This window comes from Triplophysa dalaica, chromosome 12 (assembly GCF_015846415.1).
Source record: "Triplophysa dalaica isolate WHDGS20190420 chromosome 12, ASM1584641v1, whole genome shotgun sequence".
NCBI classification, from domain to species: Eukaryota; Metazoa; Chordata; class Actinopteri; order Cypriniformes; family Nemacheilidae; genus Triplophysa; species Triplophysa dalaica.
Window position 1 is genome coordinate 2,045,111 of NC_079553.1, and position 21,709 is coordinate 2,066,819.

The 21,709-nt window shown below is 38.5% G+C and overlaps 1 protein-coding gene across 4 annotated transcripts in view; it reads left to right on the plus strand.

Annotated features, from left to right (window-relative positions):
- adgrb1a (adhesion G protein-coupled receptor B1a) overlaps positions 1 to 18,840 on the plus strand; it is a 75,578-nt gene extending 56,738 nt beyond the window's left edge. For 2 of the 4 annotated variants that reach the window (XM_056762376.1, XM_056762375.1), the window contains 14 exons: positions 1,265 to 1,368; positions 1,763 to 1,865; positions 3,177 to 3,327; positions 3,754 to 3,823; positions 3,975 to 4,041; positions 4,628 to 4,713; positions 9,424 to 9,522; positions 12,228 to 12,399; positions 12,487 to 12,582; positions 12,691 to 12,730; positions 14,247 to 14,908; positions 15,893 to 15,928; positions 16,536 to 16,694; positions 17,123 to 18,840. In XM_056762376.1, coding sequence (XP_056618354.1) covers positions 1,265 to 1,368; positions 1,763 to 1,865; positions 3,177 to 3,327; positions 3,754 to 3,823; positions 3,975 to 4,041; positions 4,628 to 4,713; positions 9,424 to 9,522; positions 12,228 to 12,399; positions 12,487 to 12,582; positions 12,691 to 12,730; positions 14,247 to 14,908; positions 15,893 to 15,928; positions 16,536 to 16,694; positions 17,123 to 17,317 — 2,040 coding nt within the window. In that variant the 3' untranslated portion in view covers positions 17,318 to 18,840. The remainder of the gene's footprint in view (positions 1 to 1,264; positions 1,369 to 1,762; positions 1,866 to 3,176; positions 3,328 to 3,753; positions 3,824 to 3,974; positions 4,042 to 4,627; positions 4,714 to 9,423; positions 9,523 to 12,227; positions 12,400 to 12,486; positions 12,583 to 12,690; positions 12,731 to 14,246; positions 14,909 to 15,892; positions 15,929 to 16,535; positions 16,695 to 17,122) is intronic. The other 2 variants (XM_056762372.1, XM_056762374.1) reach the window with 2 other exon arrangements.
- Positions 18,841 to 21,709: the final 2,869 nt, after the last annotated feature.

Here is a 21,709-nt window from a genome sequence, read left to right on the forward strand (position 1 = left end):
ACAAGGATCTGCAATACATACAATATATTCTAGAGAGCACTTAATAGGACAAAAGTAGTCCACCAGGACAATGTATTAATGCTTTTGTTTCATCTTTCCCAGACAGGGTTAAATTTGAAATGTTTTGCTAATCTTCACTTTTTGCGAACATACTAAACTGTGGGTGGTTACTTGACTCAAATTTTGATTCCATGGCTTTTCCTAATGTATGCAAATACCCTTATACTATATTGACTTTTGAGACCTATGGCTTAGGTCGACTGACCGTTAGCCCATCTTTGCATGTCACCTGATGGCTCTGCTCTAAGTTTTGCTATGGGTCTTTGTCTGCCCTGATGGACAGAATAATTCCCTGGGTTCAATAGAGGTTGCTCTGGATTCTCGCTGTCCAGGACAGTTAAGGCTTAGTCGAGTGTTTGATTGGCTAGGAGGAGACAAACTTGGTCTCATAGGATACATTTCTTTTGGAGTGTCAGTAGGGACCTCACTGCAGTGCAGATTAATCAGAGGGATTTAATTAACTTTACCCTGTGCGCACATTAAACCTGGAGACAAGACAGGCTATAAACTCGCCCAATTATCTTTGGGTGTGCGTATATGTCTGCGCTTTCAAGTTAAGGTGAGAAGTCCAGACCTCTGAGGATGCCAGCCACCGGTGGGCATTCTTCAGTAGCATTAAGCATCAAAACGCTTTAATGTATTTAAAATGTATCAGTACTTTAATGGCTAGCGTTTCCAGACACAGATTAGTCGCTTTCCTCTAACCCACCGGCTTCTTGATTGATCAACCTCAGCCAGGTAGAAAGGTATTCACAAACACACACATTCTGATGCACATTACTTCTTACAGTACACATGTATATGATTAATGCTGCATACGCCACTGCAGTGCCCGCTGTTTCGCAACCACATCACCATGGCAACCAAGACAATGGTTGCACCAGCCTGCTAACGTGCATTAAATCTGAGGGTTTGGGTTCACGGTCTGTGCACGAGTAATTCTGCATTAGACAGTATATGTAGGTTCTTGCTTTTTGGTCTGACTTCACCTGGCAATCGTGCATTGATAGGTTGTCATAGCAAGTCTCTCTGCTGTTTGAGTGACCTTCATCTCACCTTGTTTCTTAGCTGGAGCTTCTTGAACAGCAGCCCACTGTGCCCTGCTGTCTCCTGAACAGAATCACATGCCGGACAAGCACACGGCCAGCCTGATGCGTCAGTAGTGTCTTTCAGTGCTAACTGAGTTCATTTCTTGTGTTGACAGAACATGGATAAGACCCAGCTTCCATCTGTAACTCTGATCGTGGGCTGCGGGGTCTCGTCCCTCACCCTGCTGCTGCTCATCATAATCTATGTGTCTGTCTGGAGGTAGGTAAAATCTTCTGAACTTTTAAAATAGTATTTAAGTGCATTTAAGTTCTATTTAAAGTAAGGAAAACTCATGAGCACACAGCAATGCAGCCGAATGAGTTTCAGCACCACGGACAGCGACTAATGTTTTGTTGAGCTTCTTCATTGTTTTTCATTTATTTTAGCAACATATTTGCACAGTATATGTTATAAAAAGATGATTTTGTATCTTTCTTTATACTTTTTATAAATTGTAAAGATTTGTCAAAGTATTTATTACCTTATTGCTTCCTATTATTAGCTGTGTTGACAGCCGTGTATTTATAAAAACATTTGTGGCTGGAAAAAAGCAATTCTTTGATACATGTCATCAAACTATTTTGGCTCAATATGCCATTGTGTACTCCAACAGGTACATCCGGTCAGAGCGTTCTGTCATTCTCATCAACTTCTGTCTGTCCATCATCTCTTCCAATGCTCTCATACTCATTGGACAGACTCAGACGCGGAACAAGGTATGTCGACATGCATTCACACAACTGGGTTTAAATTAGTGGTGAAACTGTTTGCGGTTGATTCATGATCCATACGGATCATGTTCTACTGTTTTGGAATGCAGGTGACCCGCGGAATAACTTCAAGTTTAGTCATCAAAGATTAAAAGATAGTTGCGCTGGTGAAATGCTAGCTCGCTCTCGCTCTCTCTCTCTCGCCAGTCTCTCGAGTACATTGACATGAGTAGTAGAATATGAAAGTGCATCCTCGCATGTATCTTAACTTAAGACGTACTATGCCACTATGCCACCAAAACTATTGGACTACTTGCATATAGCCTTGTGACGTACATCCAACTTGAAATGGTACAGCTCACTAGGATCCGGTTATGTATATACAATGAGCTGTTGTCATTATTTAATTGACAATATATATATATATCCATAAGTAAATGCAATTTTTGTCAATATATAAGCCTATGTAAATAATAGTTGTAACGTTTAAGGATAACTGTCACAAAAATTTGGCATTGAATGAATGAATGTCTCATTTATTAAAAATCCACATGGAACATTTAACAATTATTGTGTGTTAGGCTATAACATTATTGTCGTTAAGCATGTATTAAATATGATCTATGAATGAGACTTAGGCGTCTAGGACAGCGGTGGACTTCTGTAGGGTGCATACAATGCCTTTCTTATTCGGGAGTTGAGTAGGGTATAGGCCGCGTATATTCAATATATTAAGAGGAACTTCGGCCAATTTAAAATCCATCACGAAAAGAATACAGCGAGTTCATGACAATGTGCACAATAAAGCATCTATAGAGCATAGCCACATCTGTTACACTCGGACACCGTTTTAGAGATATTTTATTTTACTTATTTAGAATGCTAAGATTATTAAGTTAGAGGATATTTGCATATTCTCCATTTAGTTGGATAACAACAACTACGACAAAGGATACTGTGATCACCAAATGGCGGTAGGCAAAAATTAACACCAAAGTCCAATTAATTCACGTCAAAAATAAGATTTTTGGGGGGCCCCCACCACGCATTTCACAACTTCTTCATTATTAAATTTTATGAACCGTTCATATAATGATACAATTATGATGAGCCTTTTAATTAGCTGATCTGAAAATAATCCAACCCTTGACCCAAAATCCACAATATGAGCCGAACTGTGAGTTTTGTGATCCGTTGCACCACTACTTTAAAATGAATAAAACATTGAATTATAAGTCTTCATTTTTCTAATTTCTTTGTTAATTCTATCCTTGTTGATGGACTTTCTTTCTTTCTCTTTCACTCTCTCTTTCTCAGGTTGTTTGTACTCTTGTGGCTGCTTTTCTGCATTTCTTCTTCCTGTCTTCATTCTGTTGGGTTCTGACGGAGGCGTGGCAATCTTACATGGCCGTGACTGGCCGTCTTAGAAACCGCATTATTCGCAAGCGTTTCCTCTGTCTTGGTTGGGGTGAGGCTTCCTGCCTTCCTGTCCATCTTTATGCATGTATTATGTGTGACAAAAAACAACATCCTTTTTTACATTAGGAGTGGGTCACAACGGTTGACTAACTTGTCCATTAATGGGGTTAACATGATTTTTTGTTACATTGTTAGATAACCTCGCTGTCTTTCTGAAACCTTGTTTATCCAAATCTGCTGTTTTTCAGGATTTTGAAAAAAGCACTGTACTTTTTTAATGGTCACACATTGTGCTTTCAAAGTTGACCAGAACTTAAAATTAATAATCAAGACAAATGGAGATAGATTAGATAAATATTATACTGTATAGACAAACTTCATAGATATACTTACATTATTAGATAGTTATTTTGTGTCGTTTTTATTCTCAACTCCCAACCTACTGTATCTCTAACCATTTTTTCCCCGTATGTAGGTTTACCCGCTCTTGTTGTAGCCATTTCTGTTGGATTTACCAAGGCAAAGGGATATGGCACTGTCAACTAGTAAGACCACACATAAATAACTCTTCTATTTTCTTTCTTTTGATCATTTGATCATATGACATGACCTCTTGACAATGACAATTAACCAATACCAACTCAATCACATGAGTGATATAATTATCATCTGACATTATTACGTTCATTGTATTAGCTGCTGGCTGTCTCTGGAAGGCGGACTGTTGTACGCATTTGTGGGACCAGCCGCTGCCGTCGTTTTGGTACAGTCTCCTTCTCTCTTGTTTCATTCATAGAACGTTGCTGACATTGCTGCACCCAGACACATTGTAAAATGTTGCGATAAATAAACCACTGCAAGCTATTGATAGCGAATGGGGATTCCAGTTTTTACCTGCACGATTCCACAAGGTAATTTGTGCCGGAGCGGATCTGTTTAAACACAGCTTATGCTAAGTGTGCTTAATTTAGTTTGGGTATAATAGTCAGCTCATTACACCAGTGCAGACTCATTCAACCTTATCTGGGTTTAGACTGTATTATGTTAATATCTGTTTTGTTGAATAACGGATTTGATTTTGGCAGATGTTGGTACATGTATAATGAAGGAGCTTAAGATGTGGCTACAGTTTTAAAAACACTGGATACAGTGTTGTTTTGCTGTGCACCACAAATATCTCTGTGGCCATTATTACGTGTGGTTGTGGTTTTACAAAATCCTTTCAAACAATGTAAAATGGCCACTTGTGGTGCACGGGAAAAAAATACTACTACTACATTTAGACTTTGAGCTTGGGCTGGATTTTATGATGTACGTGTATGTTCACCTCTCTCCTTTCTCTTCACCAGGTTAACATGGTTATTGGGATTCTGGTTTTTAACAAACTAGTGTCCAAAGATGGAATAACTGACATGAAACTCAAGGAAAGAGCAGGGTATGACGCAGAGCACTCATTGGTCTCATTGGCTGACCTCTAACCAGCCGTGGAAAGAAATTCAGTGGTCGGGCCTCCCATGGCATCAAATTTGTATTTTATATTTCGTCAAATTGAATTCAGAGAGAATATTTTTATTGTGAGACAACAAAAAATAATGATTGATATAATGTGTTATTCGGAGATGAACAACGGTCTGGTTATTGGTCACATGCAACAGGATACATTTGCTCACCTCATTGCATTTTTTTTGCATTTCCTTTGGTGATTTTCCACGTGTCGCTTAATCATCTCTCAGCTTCTCTTGGTTTTTAGGTGTCGGTGTGCATCTTGACGCAAAGCTGTTTAAAGCCATGCGTGTCACGTCTATGTGTGAAATGTTTATTTGAGGGGCAGACGCAAAACCCGGCAAAGGAAATCTTACATAACACATCAGTTTCATGTATATGATCGATAACATTCAGGCTGAGCGGCTTTCTCATTTTATATCCATTGATTTTGACACATTTTTAAGTCTTGCGAGTTAAATGTCATTGCAGCTGAAGTATGAAGCGAGATTGTTATTATAGACATCATTATAAGGGTTTCATGATATAACGCCATCCAATTCTGGTTCATGGACCATTAATTACACAATGGAAATGATTCAAGATTGTTCCAAAATTCACACACTTGCTACCTTCCCAGAGCTCTCTCTGGGGCGTACAACATAAATGTGGCCTAAGATTTATTATGATTCAAGGAATATTATTCATGTTATGACTCACGATTGTATTTCCTTTCCCGGGCCGAGCTCCTCTGCCGGCAAGCTGATGCGTGTCTGCACAAGCATCGTTACTGCATCCAACGGTTTTCTTTCGTTCTTTTCTTTCTCTTTTTGACTATTTTATTTCAATAATGATGTGTTTGCCTCTGCTATGATTGATTACGTTTGTCTTTGTGTTGTTTGAAACTTTTATCAGCGTTATCACAGTTTCCCCTCGCTCACACTCAGGGCTCTCCTCTCTGCCCCTCCCACCCCATCACTGATTGGTTGAGAGGCAGGTCCGTCCATTCTATATCTGATCTGCTTGGACATAGCTACTCCCATAATTAGGAAAGCACAATCCTTAGGACTCTTCGAACCACAACAAATTGGCCCTACAAGTTTGTTTGAAGTCATTCCCTTTGGGGTGTCAGGGAATCTCCCTCAATTTAAAAGAGTTTCAGCTATGATAGAAAGGAAATGAATGATTTAGTTCCTACATTTCTGTGTGAAGTATGTTTTTGTGAGGGTGGAATAGAATGCTTGTGTCTGTTGAGTATTGGATGAGTGAACTTGAGGAAGTATGGAGTTTTCATTGTTTGAACATAATTTCTTTCATTAAAAGTCTTTCGGAAGTCAAAGTGAATTGCCATTAGCAACCTGTTTTACGTCTGTATTTTTGAGGAAAAACATGGATATTCGTTGGGGAAGAATGTGACGTCATCTGATTGGATGGATTAGAATTCAGTCTACCAAAAATGATGAAAAAACTGTGTTTAAAGAGCCACGTGACCTTTATAATATTGTCCAAAAGCTTTTGTGGTCAGAGACAGTGCAAGTTTTAATGAATGCGATATTTTAATTTAGGTTTAAAAAAAACGTATACATCGTGCTCAATAAGAGCAGGACTGTACATTAACATTATTACACGGCTCGTTGGAATGATTGATTCTGATTGGCCAGTCGTGACATTTGCAGGTTCGTTATTCCCAGATAACTACCTCTCAATAATAATAACACCGGATGCAGCAAATAAATATAAATATCAATATGTCTTTTAATAACATATATGACATTACATTTACAATCGATTCAACCAAATTGCCTGTTCGTTACATTTGAACGTCCTTTTGTTACCCTGAAAGTAAACAGCTTTTTCTCACGGAAGGTCAACATTCGGTAAAAATTAGCTAATAAAATATTTCAAATTCACATTTCACGTCCAGTTTGTTTTCTCATGTGGCCACTAGCCATGTAATAAGCAGAATAATGTACAAGCAGCCGGCTGCTATCGCAAAATATGCCGCTTCAGAGAAACTGAACCGTTGTCACCGTTGGGGCTTATTTCCACGATAACAACCGGCTGCCTGTCCCTTAAGCATTAGGGTACATTTAAATCCTAATTCAACAATGGAAAACTATTTAGCAAATCAATGAATAGCGATAGCAATATACTGTAAAGAGTTTTTACACTCTTCAGTTTTCCAGCGGACAGATCACTGAAGTGCATTCTCTGTTAAAGCAGACTTACGTTGTGCAGACTGCTGTTGACGTAGGTTGGGTGATAAGTTTAAAGGGAGGATTTTGAATGCCTTCGCCCTTGTCCTTAAACACAGCATTTGTCATTAGCCTAATTAACAAGTGCTGCTGTTCATTATTCGAAGAGCACTTCGGATGCCTCTGTATACCTGTTTGCTCTGACAGTATCTTCAGTTTTAGAATATTAAAGAAGAGAGTTCTGCAGCTTTTGCCGTCGACCTCATCAAGCAAGAACTTTATTTTCTGTGACGAGGAAAAAACAAATGATAAACTGTCAGAATGAAGATTAGAAAAATGAGCAAAGTTGTTTTAATATTGAGTAGGAGGCTATCAGTTCTATCTCTGAAGTTGCTCCACTTCTATGAGGACTTGCAAGATGGTCTTGTAAATTCAAAAAAATGCTGATTGCTTTTTAATATCACTGCCTCTGGTGAGGTTTTATTGGTCGCATTGGCCTTTTGCTTGGAATTGAATTTCCTGCATTATGTGGTTTTTAATCTACATGACCGCCACTAGAAGAATCGACTTCCTGCCATGGGAGGCTGTTGTCTTTAAGTGTGCTTTTGCTGGTGGCCAGCAGTTGCATATCATCTTTTGAGTAAATGTGTTTCACATTTTTATCCACTATCTGCAATTATTCAAACATGTGGGATCTGAGTAAAAGCATTGTTTAGGATAATGGAGTAGACAGAAGATGCTCTCTGTCTAAAGGTGATGTATGCATAGGATAAAAAGTGGTTATCAAAGATGCAGCATCAGTCTTCGCATCACAGCTTTGAAGGAATGACAGTCGAAAAAAGGTGGAGGTAAAATTATATTTTTCGTTTAGTTATAATCAAATTATTGGGAAAGATTACACAATAAGATTATTCAACCATGATTTTAGGAGAGGCATTATGGATTGATTCCGCCGTTGATTCTTAAGTAAAATATGTCGCCGATGTCCTTCCGAAACCTTGTATGTCCATATTTCATGTTTTAATTTTGTCACTAGGTTTTGCAACTATCTGACCAATTAAAATCTATTAAAAATTACTTTGTGAACTAGACAGCATTTAATCAGTTCAAAAGTACTGTGGTTTTTCTATTTCCTGAACAACAGCAAATTCGAACATCAAAGGTTCGGGAAGGAAATCTGCGATATCTAGGATGCAGTAAAGTCCCCCGAGATATGACAGAGCAACCACTGAACAATGACATTTGAACCTTAGTCTAATATGGCCAGGTCCCTACCGATTCTCATCTCTATCCCACATAGTTCACCTACTCACGGGATATTGGCAGTTATGATAGCGTTTACTTTAATGCGTCTCCTAAAATGACCGCGATTTAGCTTAAAGTCTGAATGCACGATCTCCAGCTGTCAGCCCGAATAAATGTTTGCGTGTTTTTCAGCCAGCTTTTTGAGTTATCGTGTCTCTCTCCAGGGCTCAAAGACAGATGCGGAGTAGGACGGCTAAACTGCTCGCAGCCTAAATCAAGCAAATTCCATATGGCATGCTAATGCAAAACAGACTTTGATGTCATTGATAGGACAGATTCTAAATCTTATCAAGGAATATTTTAAATAGCCTGTCAGGGGAAATATGGGATGGTACTACATACATGCACTGCATGTAAAGTTCATAAAGGCTATTTGTATATCTCACATATTTTCAATCAGGCCCATACAGACATAAAAATGATGTGACAGCATATTTGTCATCGTTCCTACTTGCTTCCCAAAACCTTGATAGAAATCTGCCCTGAGTGCGAGCTGGAATGGGGATTCTGTGACCGCTAGCTCTGTGTATACGTGTGAAGTCTGCAGGGTCCAAAATGAACATTTTGCAACATGTGCCAGTGATAGTGAATAGACAAAAAGTTTGTTCCTAGCGATTCAATTTATTCTTCGTTATTTTGAATTAATTCGATTGGAAATTATTTTGATTTTGATTTGAATTTGTTCATTGTGTAAAAAAAGGCATACTGAAAAAAGGCAATATCAACGTCAATGACGCGAAAGCAAGTTGTGGGCTAAAACTGTACAAACAAGATCCTACAAATTCGTAAAATTTAGCCACCTAGTAAAAAAGTTATGAATTGCGGTAAGACCGAAAAGTTTTGACCGATAAGGTAAGTTTTGCTAATGCGATGACCCTTGATATATTCCATATATAGTTCTAGTGGAAAAAATGTAACATGACGTTCAGAAATCTTCAATAAAAAATTATTATATCAAAATCGCTGGCATCATTTGGTTAGTGTGATTTTAACTGTAAAGTCACTATCGCTAATAAATTTACAGTAGTATCACAAATATTGTTCTGCCTTGTATTGCCGAGTGTTCATTTTGGAACCGGGTGTACGTGCAGTAAGTGCACGGCGTGTGTGTGGTTATATGTCAGTGTACATGTGTATTTCAGTGTGTTGATTTGACTTTGCAGTCAGATGACAGTGCCACTGTACAATATGACGCTCAAATGTGCCAAGTGCGGAGTTATCTCTTCGGCTGACGTTTCCACCACAGCTACGAGTAACGCCATGTTAGTCCCGCTAATTATTTACAAACTCTTTGATGCTCTGCCTTTGGTTCTGTTTTGCTTTCTTTCTGCATTGTTTTTGCCTCACCCCTCTTTTTCGTTTCCGGTTTTCTCCCCTCATTCATTTCCCTCACCTTGCTGTTATGACAGGAGTGATTAGCGAAGATGTTTAGGGGTAAAACATGCATTGCAATATGAGCGTGTAATTGGCCAGAAAGTTCATTTACAAAAATAATGTTATAGCCAAATTATTTATTTACAGTCAAACATTTAATTTATCTTTGAGTATAGTGACAGAAAAATCTGCTAGAATCTTGGAAACTCAAACAATCAGTATTTTAAGGTTATGGCATTGGCTGGTAACTGGTACTGCCTGGCCGATTTTTAAAAGCCTTAACCAATCCAATGAATCAGGTCCAAAATCTGCCAAAGATCATTGGATGATGTGGAATTTTGCTTTTTCTGAAGTATTTTTGTAGTTAAGTGTTGCTTTATTTCGTTTAATTTGTGTAATATATAAAGTAGAGCTGTCAAATGACTAATCATGTTCGCATCCAGAATAAAAGTTTGTGTTCGCGTAATATATGTCAGTGTACTGTGCATAATAATTTTGTATTAATGAATACATACACATAAATGCATATATTTAATAAAAATATAAAATATAACAATTAGTAAACGTTTGTTCAGAATTTCAATTCTTAGAAAATGAAAATAAATACATTGAAATATTTCCTTAAAATATAGACAAGTATGTGTATGTTTTGTGTTTATAAATACAAAATTAATATGCACAGTACACAGATATATATTATGTAAACACAAACCATTATTCTGGATGCGATTAATCTTGATTAATCGTTTGACAGCTGTAATAAAAAGAGTTAATTAGCAAAAAAACAATAACTCTCTTTTTACATTTTTAAAAGCAATTTCTAAAAATAATATCGCTCAAACTGCAGTTTATTAAGTAATAATAACTAAAAAAATACAACTAACTAACACTATCAAAACATGATACCACAATAAAAAAACATGTTTTAACAGACTATAGACTATATTTGGAACTATAGAAACACTTCTGAATCTTTCTCTTATTTTGTTAACACCAAGTGGCCGGAGCTTTACTCTAATAGGCGTTGTATTTTGGTAGACACTGCGGTTACCATTGCACATCTTCGAGGTAAAAATGGTCAAACTGACTGTGAGACTGTAATGAGGGATGCTGCTATTCATTATTACTGTTGTGTCTTGCTGGCTGGTGTTCTAACTCTATTATACGTGTTTATTTCAACCAGCCGTTTCTGTAAGGGATTATTCCATGTGTTTCTGTAAATGGAAGCAAAAACAAAGCATTAAGGTTAAATTTGTGTTTGACACACCATGTTATTTATAGTGTATCCATGTGCTGTATATTTTGTTGGTGAATGTAGCAATTTGTAAACGTATATTACGCACATTTTCTCAGTTGTTGGGCCAAAACTGTGGAATAACCTTCCGGTCTCCTCAGATTAATTTAATCTGAATTTAAATCTAGTTTAAAAACATATATTTTCTCTTTCCTTAAGTTTTTGAGGCCTCACTATTTATAGGTGTTTGATTTATTTTCTTTCTTTACTCATTGCATCGCGGTCTTCATTACATATGTTTACTTTTTGTGCTAATTTTACTATGATATTGTACAGCACATTGGTCAATTTCTGCTGTTTTATTGTGCTTTATGAATAAACGTAAGAGAAAAGTGAAAGGTTAAAAGGGTGTTATGTGTGGGTATGTTTGTATACATATAAAGATGACAGTGTTTGAAAGCTCAAATTCAGGATGTTCTTAAACCATCTGTTTTGCTTAAAACCTGGCAGAACGGGGTTGACTTATAATTTTGGCAATCAGTTATCAGCCATAAAAACCAAATCTATTTGTACATGTTATGAGAGTACAGAGTTAATCATTACCCTTCATAAATGAAATTAGTCAAAGATCTCAAAAACAGACTTCAGATGTGTTATCCAACATGTGAAAGTGTAGTCAATAAACCCAGTAAGTTTTTCCGCATGTTCGTGTCTGTATGGGAGAATGTGAGTGTGCATGTGCTTGTTTAAAGGACTGGATCAGATCAAGAACATGTCATTTAGAATAAAGAAAAGAATAAAGAAAGTCAAATTTCATGCAGTTGACTTGAGCATGTCAGCCCCTCCCTCCAAATCCACCATCACTGGAGAGTTCTTCCCCAAATCCACCGATGTCTATATGCCGTCATCTGTCAACCTCTCATTCGTCCACCTTTTACTCTGTCTTCCATAACTCCTTATTGGCTTCTTTTTTTATCCGTTGCATCTGTTCTCATTTGTTTGAACTTTGATGAACTTACATGTTTTGAGTATATTGATATTGTTCAGAGTATAATTAACAAAAAGGGCAACACTAGTTTATATTATCAACTGTATCGACCAAACGTATTGATTTGTCTACTTGTGTAGCTTTAGATATGAATGCTTTTTATGCTTTTTAAATACCACATTATAACGTTAAAAACCCCCAAAATCAATAATGAGCATTATAGATATTAATTGTTTCCGTAACTTTAAGACATTTCAAAATATTAACTCGCTCTTTAGAAAGAGTTTCATCATTTGGTTTTGCCCTCTTTGTCATTTAGTTAATCGGTTTTGATTCAACACACCGACTGTAATTCTGCTCCTCTCCTGTAGGGCGTCGCTGTGGAGCTCCTGCGTTGTTTTGCCCCTACTGGCACTCACTTGGATGTCTGCAGTCCTGGCCATTACGGACCGCCGCTCGGCTCTGTTCCAGATTCTTTTTGCCGTCTTTGACTCCCTTGAGGGCTTTGTTATTGTCATGGTGCATTGCATCCTACGCAGAGAGGTGGGCAAACCCGTCCAAATCCTCGGGGTCTTTGTTTAAACGCACATGTCCAACAGATGTGCATGTGTGATTTTGATGACATTTTAGGTTCAAGAAGCGGTGAAGTGTCGAGTCGTCGATCGCCAGGAAGATGGCAACGCAGACTCCGGTGGATCATTCCAGAACGGTCATGCTCAGCTGATGGTGACTTGCTGTTACACTAAGCTCCATCTTACATGTGTTTTTCTGTTAAACATAAGATCATAATTGCAAGCTTCCGTCTTGGTGAAACATGCTTCCTGTGTTCTCCAGACTGACTTTGAAAAAGACGTGGACATGGCTTGTCGATCTGGTGAGTTTCACGGCGTAATTTGAGTTTTAGACATCCCACGAGAGAGGCAGCCTGCTGTTTTGATGAAAAGTGTCACGTTTTAGGATCTATAATGCATTATATGCAATGAGAATGTGATCTGTTGAATGGTGAACACAATGCAGATAAATACTCTTGTCTGGTCATGCTGTGCGTCAGATCTGTCAGACTGTCCTAATTACGTCCCGCGCGACGTTCCATTATCAGAAAGCAGCTTTCTTCTCTGTTATCTATCAGATTCTGATTAAACGCCCAGAAGACATATGAAGCAAACATCTGGAAGATTAGACTTGGATGTGATGACAGAGGGATGTTTTAGGTGTTTTTTGTTAAGAATTGAGCCTTTCAGATTCTATCAATGTATTTTCTCTAAAGCCTCTGTCAGTGTCAGTGCATTGAACACTGTGTTTTTATTAAACTGTCAATAATCGGGATATTAACAAAGAATACTACACATTTGATAATTTTATTAATATTATTTTTATGTACTCCAGTTGACACTCCATTAAAAAGGTGGCACTTTTTCACCCATTTTACTCGTTCTCTCTCTCTCTCTCTCTCTCTGCATTCCCACTCTTGTATTTCGAGTATGATTTATTAGCCAAAAAATTCAAGATTAATTTGACTTGTAGCTTTATAAAAATATATTTATTAATGTTTTATTGTTTATTTATTTACTTAATAGATGTACTATGCAGAATCATTGCCATTGTTAATATTTTGGCCAGAATAATAAACAAATTAACATCTGATACTGAGACAGCCCTTCAAACTACAATGTTTTGTGCAGCTCAAGCATTTTAATGCTGTCAAACAGTTTCAGCTTTGTCCCTCATACCAGGGGCGGACTAGGAAGCAAAATCGGCCCTGGATTATTCGACCCACATCGGCCCTCCACCATTTCTGTCGAAGGGTTATTGCGTTACATGAATACGTGTCCAAATCGCTAGTGCCTTCGCGTTGTGTGCCTTTGCGTTTATAATCCGTCCATCTGTCCGGTCCAAGCGTCTATTCCGGCCCCATACGTTAGCGGGAAGCGTTCCGGTACTTCAGATGGCCAGTCCCCCCCTGGTCACGGCTGTAGGCTGTCGGCTGTCGGACGCCCATTCTGGACTTTGACATAATGTCCTACCGGTCAGTCCGCCCCTGTCTCAAACATATATTTAACTCTGTTGTAAGCATTTTTAGATCACTCAGAAAACCTGGTTAAATCTTCAATCCTGTCATGCTTTTGTTGTGGAAGTCAAAGCATCAATGTGTGACACTTTTATTAAGAGTTGCATTGAAGCCCAGAAGCAAATCAGAAGCATCTGTTGGGCTATATTTAGTTTTATACCAAATTAAAGTGTCATGAGCAAGTTTTATTTAGATGTCTCAGATCATATCATTTGCACTTATGAAAGAAGTTTAAAATTACGTGAAGTGTTTCACTGGCCATGAAACAAATCAGCATGCGTTCTCATTTCACCCGGTAATGCTTTTGTGATTCGTTTTGCAGGCACCGTGAAGCGTTCTTCTCTACAGGGTGAGGAGAAGGTGGCTTCACAGCAGATCACAGTACAGAAAGGTTCCAACTTCAACACTCTTCCTGCCAGCATGGCAAAAGTCCACCTGCAAAACATCGCAGACTACGCCAGTCACACACTCACCATGCGCCGCGAGAAGGGCGGCATCGCCGGAGTCAGCACGGAGCTCCCCGGAGCCAAATCTATTTATATATGTGATGGAGAACTCTTCAAGCAGCTGGACGGAGATCTGACCCGGGTTCCCGGAGACAGCGGCGGACTGGAAGGTGGAGGAGCCAGCCAAGGTTACATACTCTTACCCAACAACAACAACACGCTTAGGCCCACAAAGGGCGGGAAGGAGGACCAGTCCGCCAAGTACAACATCGGTATCGAACAGTTACCTCAGACCAGACTCATCCACCTGGCCAATGCGCCTGGATCGGATCCAGCGCAGGGGTTCGGGCTGAAGAGCTTGCCCACCGATCGAGTCAGCGTTTCGTGCACGGAGAGGGACTCCTCTGGGCAGAAGGTGCAGAACTACTCCAGCGAGTCCCAGATGACCAACAACACATACGAGCCGGGGGAGTTGGGCAACTCTGGAATGATGTCGAAGAGCGAGACGGTCTCCACGCTGTCTATGAGCTCTCTGGAGGTAAGACGTGATTCATCATCACCACGAGCACAAACCTGAACCCGTTTCCACGATGCGAATGCGCTCGTATGTTGTAAATTATGAAAACCGTGCATTGCACTTTGCATGAACAAATTTACAGCTTAAATAAATCAGAACCTCAATGACAGCTGCTTTCTAAATGACTTTCTAAATCTCTGTTCATTTGATGTGGAAATGTGCTTGTGGGGCACGTCCAGAGGTTTTCTTTTGCAAATCACATTTTCTTGTCATTGCCATAACGTCCACTCTCTTAACAGCTGTGATTATTTCTAATGACTGATGGACACTTTGGTTTAGTCCAAGGAGACGCGCCGTAGACCCATCTGCCTGTGAATTCACATCAATGTTTGTCATATTTTCCATGAGAGCGCGCGTGTCCCAATTTGTGCAGAAAAGGAAAAAACTGGTAAATGGAGCGTCTGTATAGGCGAGTGTCATTACATTGCCCAGAATAACATTTCAACTGACATCTCCGAATGCACATTGACTCCGTTTCAGCAAACGCTGATGCCACATCCAAACATTTAATGGAAGGATAAATGCGCAGTTTAATATCAAGAAATGACAGGAAGCCACATAACTGTGCCACTTTGCATTTGCAACTATCCCTCTTAGGAGAAAGTCTTTGCAAAGGTCAGGTTTTGCTCATGTTTTAAAAAGGGAGCAGATGACAAGTGTAGATTCCTTCTCACCTCCGGCCAAACTAGCTCCCAGAATGCATTGGGGGTCCACAGCTGCAGCCGTGCTCAGAGCGTGTAGAATGTCAGACTGCCCTCAGACGCTCTCGGACAGGCTAAAGAAAGGCCATGTGGTCACAAGCTGTTTGCATCCGCATGCCAGGTGCTCAGCAGAAGCATGCGATATACAAGCTATACAGTGCCTTACCTTTGTGTGCCATAAGTGTTAATGTTACTCTCAATTGTGTTTATTTTTATTTGTTTATTCATCTTTTTCTGCTTGTAGAGACGAAAATCACGCTATGCAGAGCTGGACTTTGAGGTGAGTGTAATATGAATTCTACTGCACCTAAAGTTACATATGAACAGTAGCGTTGTAAATCACCACGCAAATGCATAGGGCCCTGCATGCTCGGGGGCCCCCTAGTGGCTACAGGCGGTAAAATCATTTGACGCTTGATTTAGACACTCAAATATACACAATGAAGCGCACGTATCAAAGCTGTGCTCCAAAACGAAAGGAAGCAAAAGAAAATACATCTAATACTAATTTTACGAATATAGCAAAACAATGCTCTGAAAAGATGCATGAAAAGAAGAATCTTGCACCTTTTACTTTCTTATACTGTAGCTTAAAGCATTCTGTATTATTCTGAATAAAACAAAGGACACTTTTTCATCCCAAAACTAAGAAGGTTTATTGCTATAAGATACTGTAGAGAATTTTGTGCTGTTATGTTGTTCAACGTAAAATAAATCCAGTTTATATTTATATGTCTCATTAATTTCATGTACTCAATACTGCTGTGCAATTCAAACAAAAATGTTGGGCAATGTGTGGGGGCCCCAAAATGGTAAACACGCCCCGCATATGAATAGTGTTTAATGGTTCATTTCTGCAAAGTTTTCAGTCGTGCTTTATCTTACAGAAGATCATGCATACGAGGAAGCGCCACCAAGACATGTTCCAGGACTTAAACAGGAAGTTGCACCATGCAGAGAAGGATAGAGATTCTCCGCCGGTGGATGGAAAGGCCGGGAAGAGATGGAGTGTGTCCTCAGGCGGCAGCGATAAAACCAACCTTAGTGTAAGTTAATCACTCCTCTTGTTACTGTTTTGTGTCCATGTTATATTTTAATTTATTTATTCAATTCAAGATTTAAATTGCACTTTTTACAATATTCCATTGTTTCGAAGCACCCTTAGAAAATATATACTGTGTATATAAGATCCCCAAAATCTAAAGATTCAATTTTAAATATATAATTGCCAATTTAAATATCTTGATGTATTTATTTATATTTATATAAAAATATTTATTTATATAAAGGTTCAAAAGTACAAATATATGCCATTATGTATATATATATATATAGTTAAAAAAAATACATAAATCGATTTAATATGCCAAATATATATTTAAAACAAATGATCTTTTAACTTTGGTCTGAAATAACTTTTTTGTACATCCCTCATTCTAGACATTCATACTAACAAATCTTTCTCTTTATGCAGGACAAGCAGCAGACCCCCAGTAAGCGAGTGTGGGAGGGAATCAGGAAGACCCACTCTCCGCCGTCATGGGTGCGTAAGGAGCTTGAACCCCTGCAGGCCTCTCCTCTAGAGATGCAAGCGGTGGAGTGGGAGAAGGCCAGCGCCACCATTCCTCTGGTGGGCCAGGAGATCATGGACCTGCAGACGGAGGTCTGAATGACCCCACAAACGAATCCGACAAACAGAACAAACTTACAGGGAAAAAGGATGAAAAGATGAAATATAAGTGTGCGGTGGACCAAAAATATATGAGAGAGAGAAGTGAAGCGAGAGAGTCTCGGAAAGCAACGTGGAAATGTGGCTGTGCAATTTTTTATCTTGGAATGGCCTTTTCCTTAATGTCAAAGCGGATCGGAACACTTTTGAGAGAAGCAGGTCTGAGCCTGACGCTATGGTAATGAGCTGGCACTACCAGGAATGGCTGAACTGGGCAAGTTGAGTGGTCACCCTCTTTGGCATTTTGGGGCGTTGCCATGGAAACATTGGGAGTGACAGACAGAAATTCAGGCTAAGAGCAGATGAGCCTTAGTGAGTGGCCTTCAATTTCTTACACTTCTGAATATACACAAACACACACGTATTCTGTCATAATATGTTTGTTATGGGTGAGAAATTTAGACTAGAAACTACAGAACGCTTTCAAACTGCCCGGCAGGAATCAGGAAGGACACGTGAATAAATCAAATTAAAAACGAATTCTAAATACTATTATTATCATCATTGTTCTTGTTAATAGTGTGACACAAAACACATGCATATGAATGCGGTGTGAGGGGCGACTTCATTTCCGAGATGCCCGTCGCCCAAATGCAGTGCCCCAAAGCTATCTACATATGACTGTTAATCTGTATCGAACGCCTTCCTGCCACGTCAGGAAAACTCTTCTGAGCCAGTATCGCCCACGGCATTGCCGCTCACGCCCACATCTTAGCCACCGTGCTGCTCCGTGCGCCGCATCGCCCTGTGGACGCTTTAAAGACGTCAGTGAGAATGGCAGATTTTCATTGGTACAATCTGGATGAGAACGTATCAGTGCGTTCCTCAGTGACTGCTTGAGGATGAGCTGTCCGTTATGTGAATCCACACGATTTCATTGGCTTAAGCCGGAATCACTGGAGCGAAGGCGATCCGTCTAAGAATTTGTAAAGAATCATGAAACGAATCAAAATATGGTTATTTATATATACACACTTATAGGTATAGGTGTGTGTATATACATATATAAAAAAATATATATATGTATAATGTCTTATATATGAGCTGCAGAGGGGTGTTATTCTCTGGTCAGGTTGTGGTTGCACACAGAGAAAGCACAAGACTCCCGTCAGAGTCCTGTTGTACAGCATTGTAATTATTTCCAGAAGAGATCTACAAAACGAATTTTAGCTTATAAATATCTTTCTTACTGTGCTTGGGGAATATTGTTATCATTATTCTAGATATCATCACGATTCTGAGATCCCAAATCTCGGACTATATCATGTAACGGTGTGTATTTTGGTATCACTGACTGTCACTCCAGATGATACGTACTTGCCTGAATTCCCCCCGTCCCCTCCCCAACCTGTCCCGTTAAACACATGCCCTTTTTTTAAGTTCCCTGGGGTTTCTTTGTTATTGTACAGTTTTCAGAGCACAAAATGAATGTGTCATATTTCTAATAAAAAGTATATCTATATAACAAATTGTAAGGTGTTGTATTTACAGCTCCGTGTATGGTTTCCATTGATGCTGTCCAGTGATGTTTTTCCAAATTAACATTTATGATCGGGCTATACAAACTAGTACCTATATACTTAAGGACCAATGTGTAGTTTTTTGGTGGATCAGAAATAATATACATAACTTTGTCTTCAGAGGTGTATAAAGACCTTACATAATGCAGCGTTATGTTTTTATTACCATAGAATGGACTGTTTCATCTACGGGTCCCATTACATGTAACTCTCCATGTTTTTTCTACAGTAGCTCTAAACGGACAAACTGCTGATTTAGTGGTCAGAGCCGTTGAGAGAGAGAGAGCCTTCAGATAGTTCCAGGAAGTTATGCTTTATTTCTTTCTATTCTTTCATCCACTAAATGACGTCTTTAAATGAATTAAAAGTTTACCTCAATTGGTCTGTTTAGTCGCAGCTCCATGCCTTAGTAATTTCCGGGAACTATTGAGAGGCTCCATGAAAAAACTGCCATTGATGTGAAAAACTTGAGGAGTTGACGCAACTCTCTCTCTCTCAAAGGCTCTGTTAGTGGTTTGCAAATAATAGTGAAAAAAAGTGTGTTATGATTCGGTGAAAGTCAGTGGTACGAGCATGGCGTTAGCAACACCAAGGTCATAGGTTCGAACCCAGGGGATTGCACATAGTCAGAAAGGTATAGTGCATTGCGATGTAAGTCGCTTTGGATAAAAGTGTCTGCCAAATGCATAAATGTAAATGTAAAATAATAGATAAGTATTAGAGAACTTGGTGGGTGGGGAGATGTTGTAATACTACAAATGGAGGACATTAATTTCATGTCCACACAAGGTGTACTTTAAACCTTGTCTCCTTAATACATCACTTGCTGCAATGAAAATGATGCATTGAAAATATATATAGAAATAAAATATAAAAACCCAACTTTAAAATGTATATCATTACATAACTTTGCATTATACATACCCTCAGGATCATCTATAGTGTGTGCTTCCATATATACAGTATATATTAAGAACTTTCCAGCTCATTTTAACAGTATGTAATGTGTAATTTAGGTAGACGGATCACCTGATGGGTTTTCCAGGCATATGTGTTCCAGAGACACGCTTTCAATCCAGATGAGACCTAATTAAATCCTATCTGAATTCAATTATATGGAAATCACCAGTATTTCTGCCATGCAGTTTAGCTCCATGTGTTTGTTCATCAGGGAAAATAGACAAGACGACTTTAATAGCGCTGGCTCTTGTCACCCTGATGAGTTCTCACCTGATCCAGCTCCATCTATAAATCCATAAAACTTGATAGCACCTTTCATGCAAATGCTGCAATAAATGCACTAACAAGGCAAATAAAGTAAACAACAAGTGATAAAAATAAAGGATGATATGAGAATAAACAAAATAGTTTTATGAAAAAAGGAAGCCTGAAACCTTTAAAAAAATGTGTTGTATAACATAAATATGTATATATAAATCTATACCTGCATGTTTAACTCTATTACAAAATTAACGAGATGAGATTGTCAATCTACTGCTTGTGCCAAAACAATTTCTGAAGTTCCTTGGGAGGAATCAAAACTGAAACTGAGGAAACAATTATTGATATAAGATAAAAGTACAAGTTTATAGTAAGAAATGTTTCATATTGAAGACTTTTTAGATGTATTTGAGACCCTGAGATTTTTTCAATTCCTTGGAAAAGTAGTAATAACTAAACACATATAATCCAATTGGCTTCCTTTGTCTCATTCCAATTTTTTTTTTAATAGAGACTAAAGTGACCCTGAGACGTTCAGACCGATGTATTAAATGAACAGGCTGATATCACGCAATGTATATACTACGATACAGGTAATGCTCTTCTCCTGGTATTTTTAACAGAAATCCTTGTAGACATCTTTTTGCTAGACATTAGTGATGCTTCAAATCTCAGACAGATTTACTTTCTTTGGTTTATCGGAATAAACAACAAAAAAATGTGAAGCGGGATCCTGGGATGCCAAAAATAATACAGTAACACTCTCCAATGCATCATTTTGTAATGTTCCATTTATATCCACCGTGAATGTTAAAAAAAAAATGTCAGGAACGCTGCCAATTTATCACATTTAAAGCCCAGGATTATGTCAGGACAGCTTCTAGGAGAGACGTTTAGAAGCCTGTCAATGGTCCAGAATCGCACCCCTGGGCTGTTCTGGTTCTCAGAGACCAATTCAGCTAAATGAGTGTAGCAGCCTGATCTAATTGCATTATTAAAAATAGATAGCTGCTGTCTGAAGGTATTGAAATGGACTTTTGAACTTCTCAGTTTTTCTACGGTAGCATGCATGGGAGAACATGTCTATGGAAATCAATTTTTTGACTAGATAATAAGAGATGACGGGACAAATAATGAACACAGGTCTACCAATGAAATAATCGAATCACCAGCTTCACAGGACAGTTTACATTGAACATCTAGTCTATATTAAATTGTAAACTATATTGCAGAGAGAAAAAATGTAAAGGATGTACTAAACCAAAGTAATGTTGCAAAAATAATTGATTCCAAACAATACACCAGTGATGATCATGTTTGCAATTGAAACAACCTAGTTAAAGGGATAGTTCACCCGAAAATAAAACACAAATGCAATGAAAGTCAATTGGAGCCAATGTTTTAGTACCTACATTCTTCAAAATATTGTATGTGTTCTGCAGAAGAAAAAAGGTCACACAGGTTTGGAATGTGTGAGTAAATGATAAAAGATTTTTGCTTTATTTTTGGATGAACCCTATAAAGCTGAAGTGTCTTTTTACAGCAGGTATTTGAAATTGATCTCTATTTGAAGTGTAAGAAAATTCTGCAA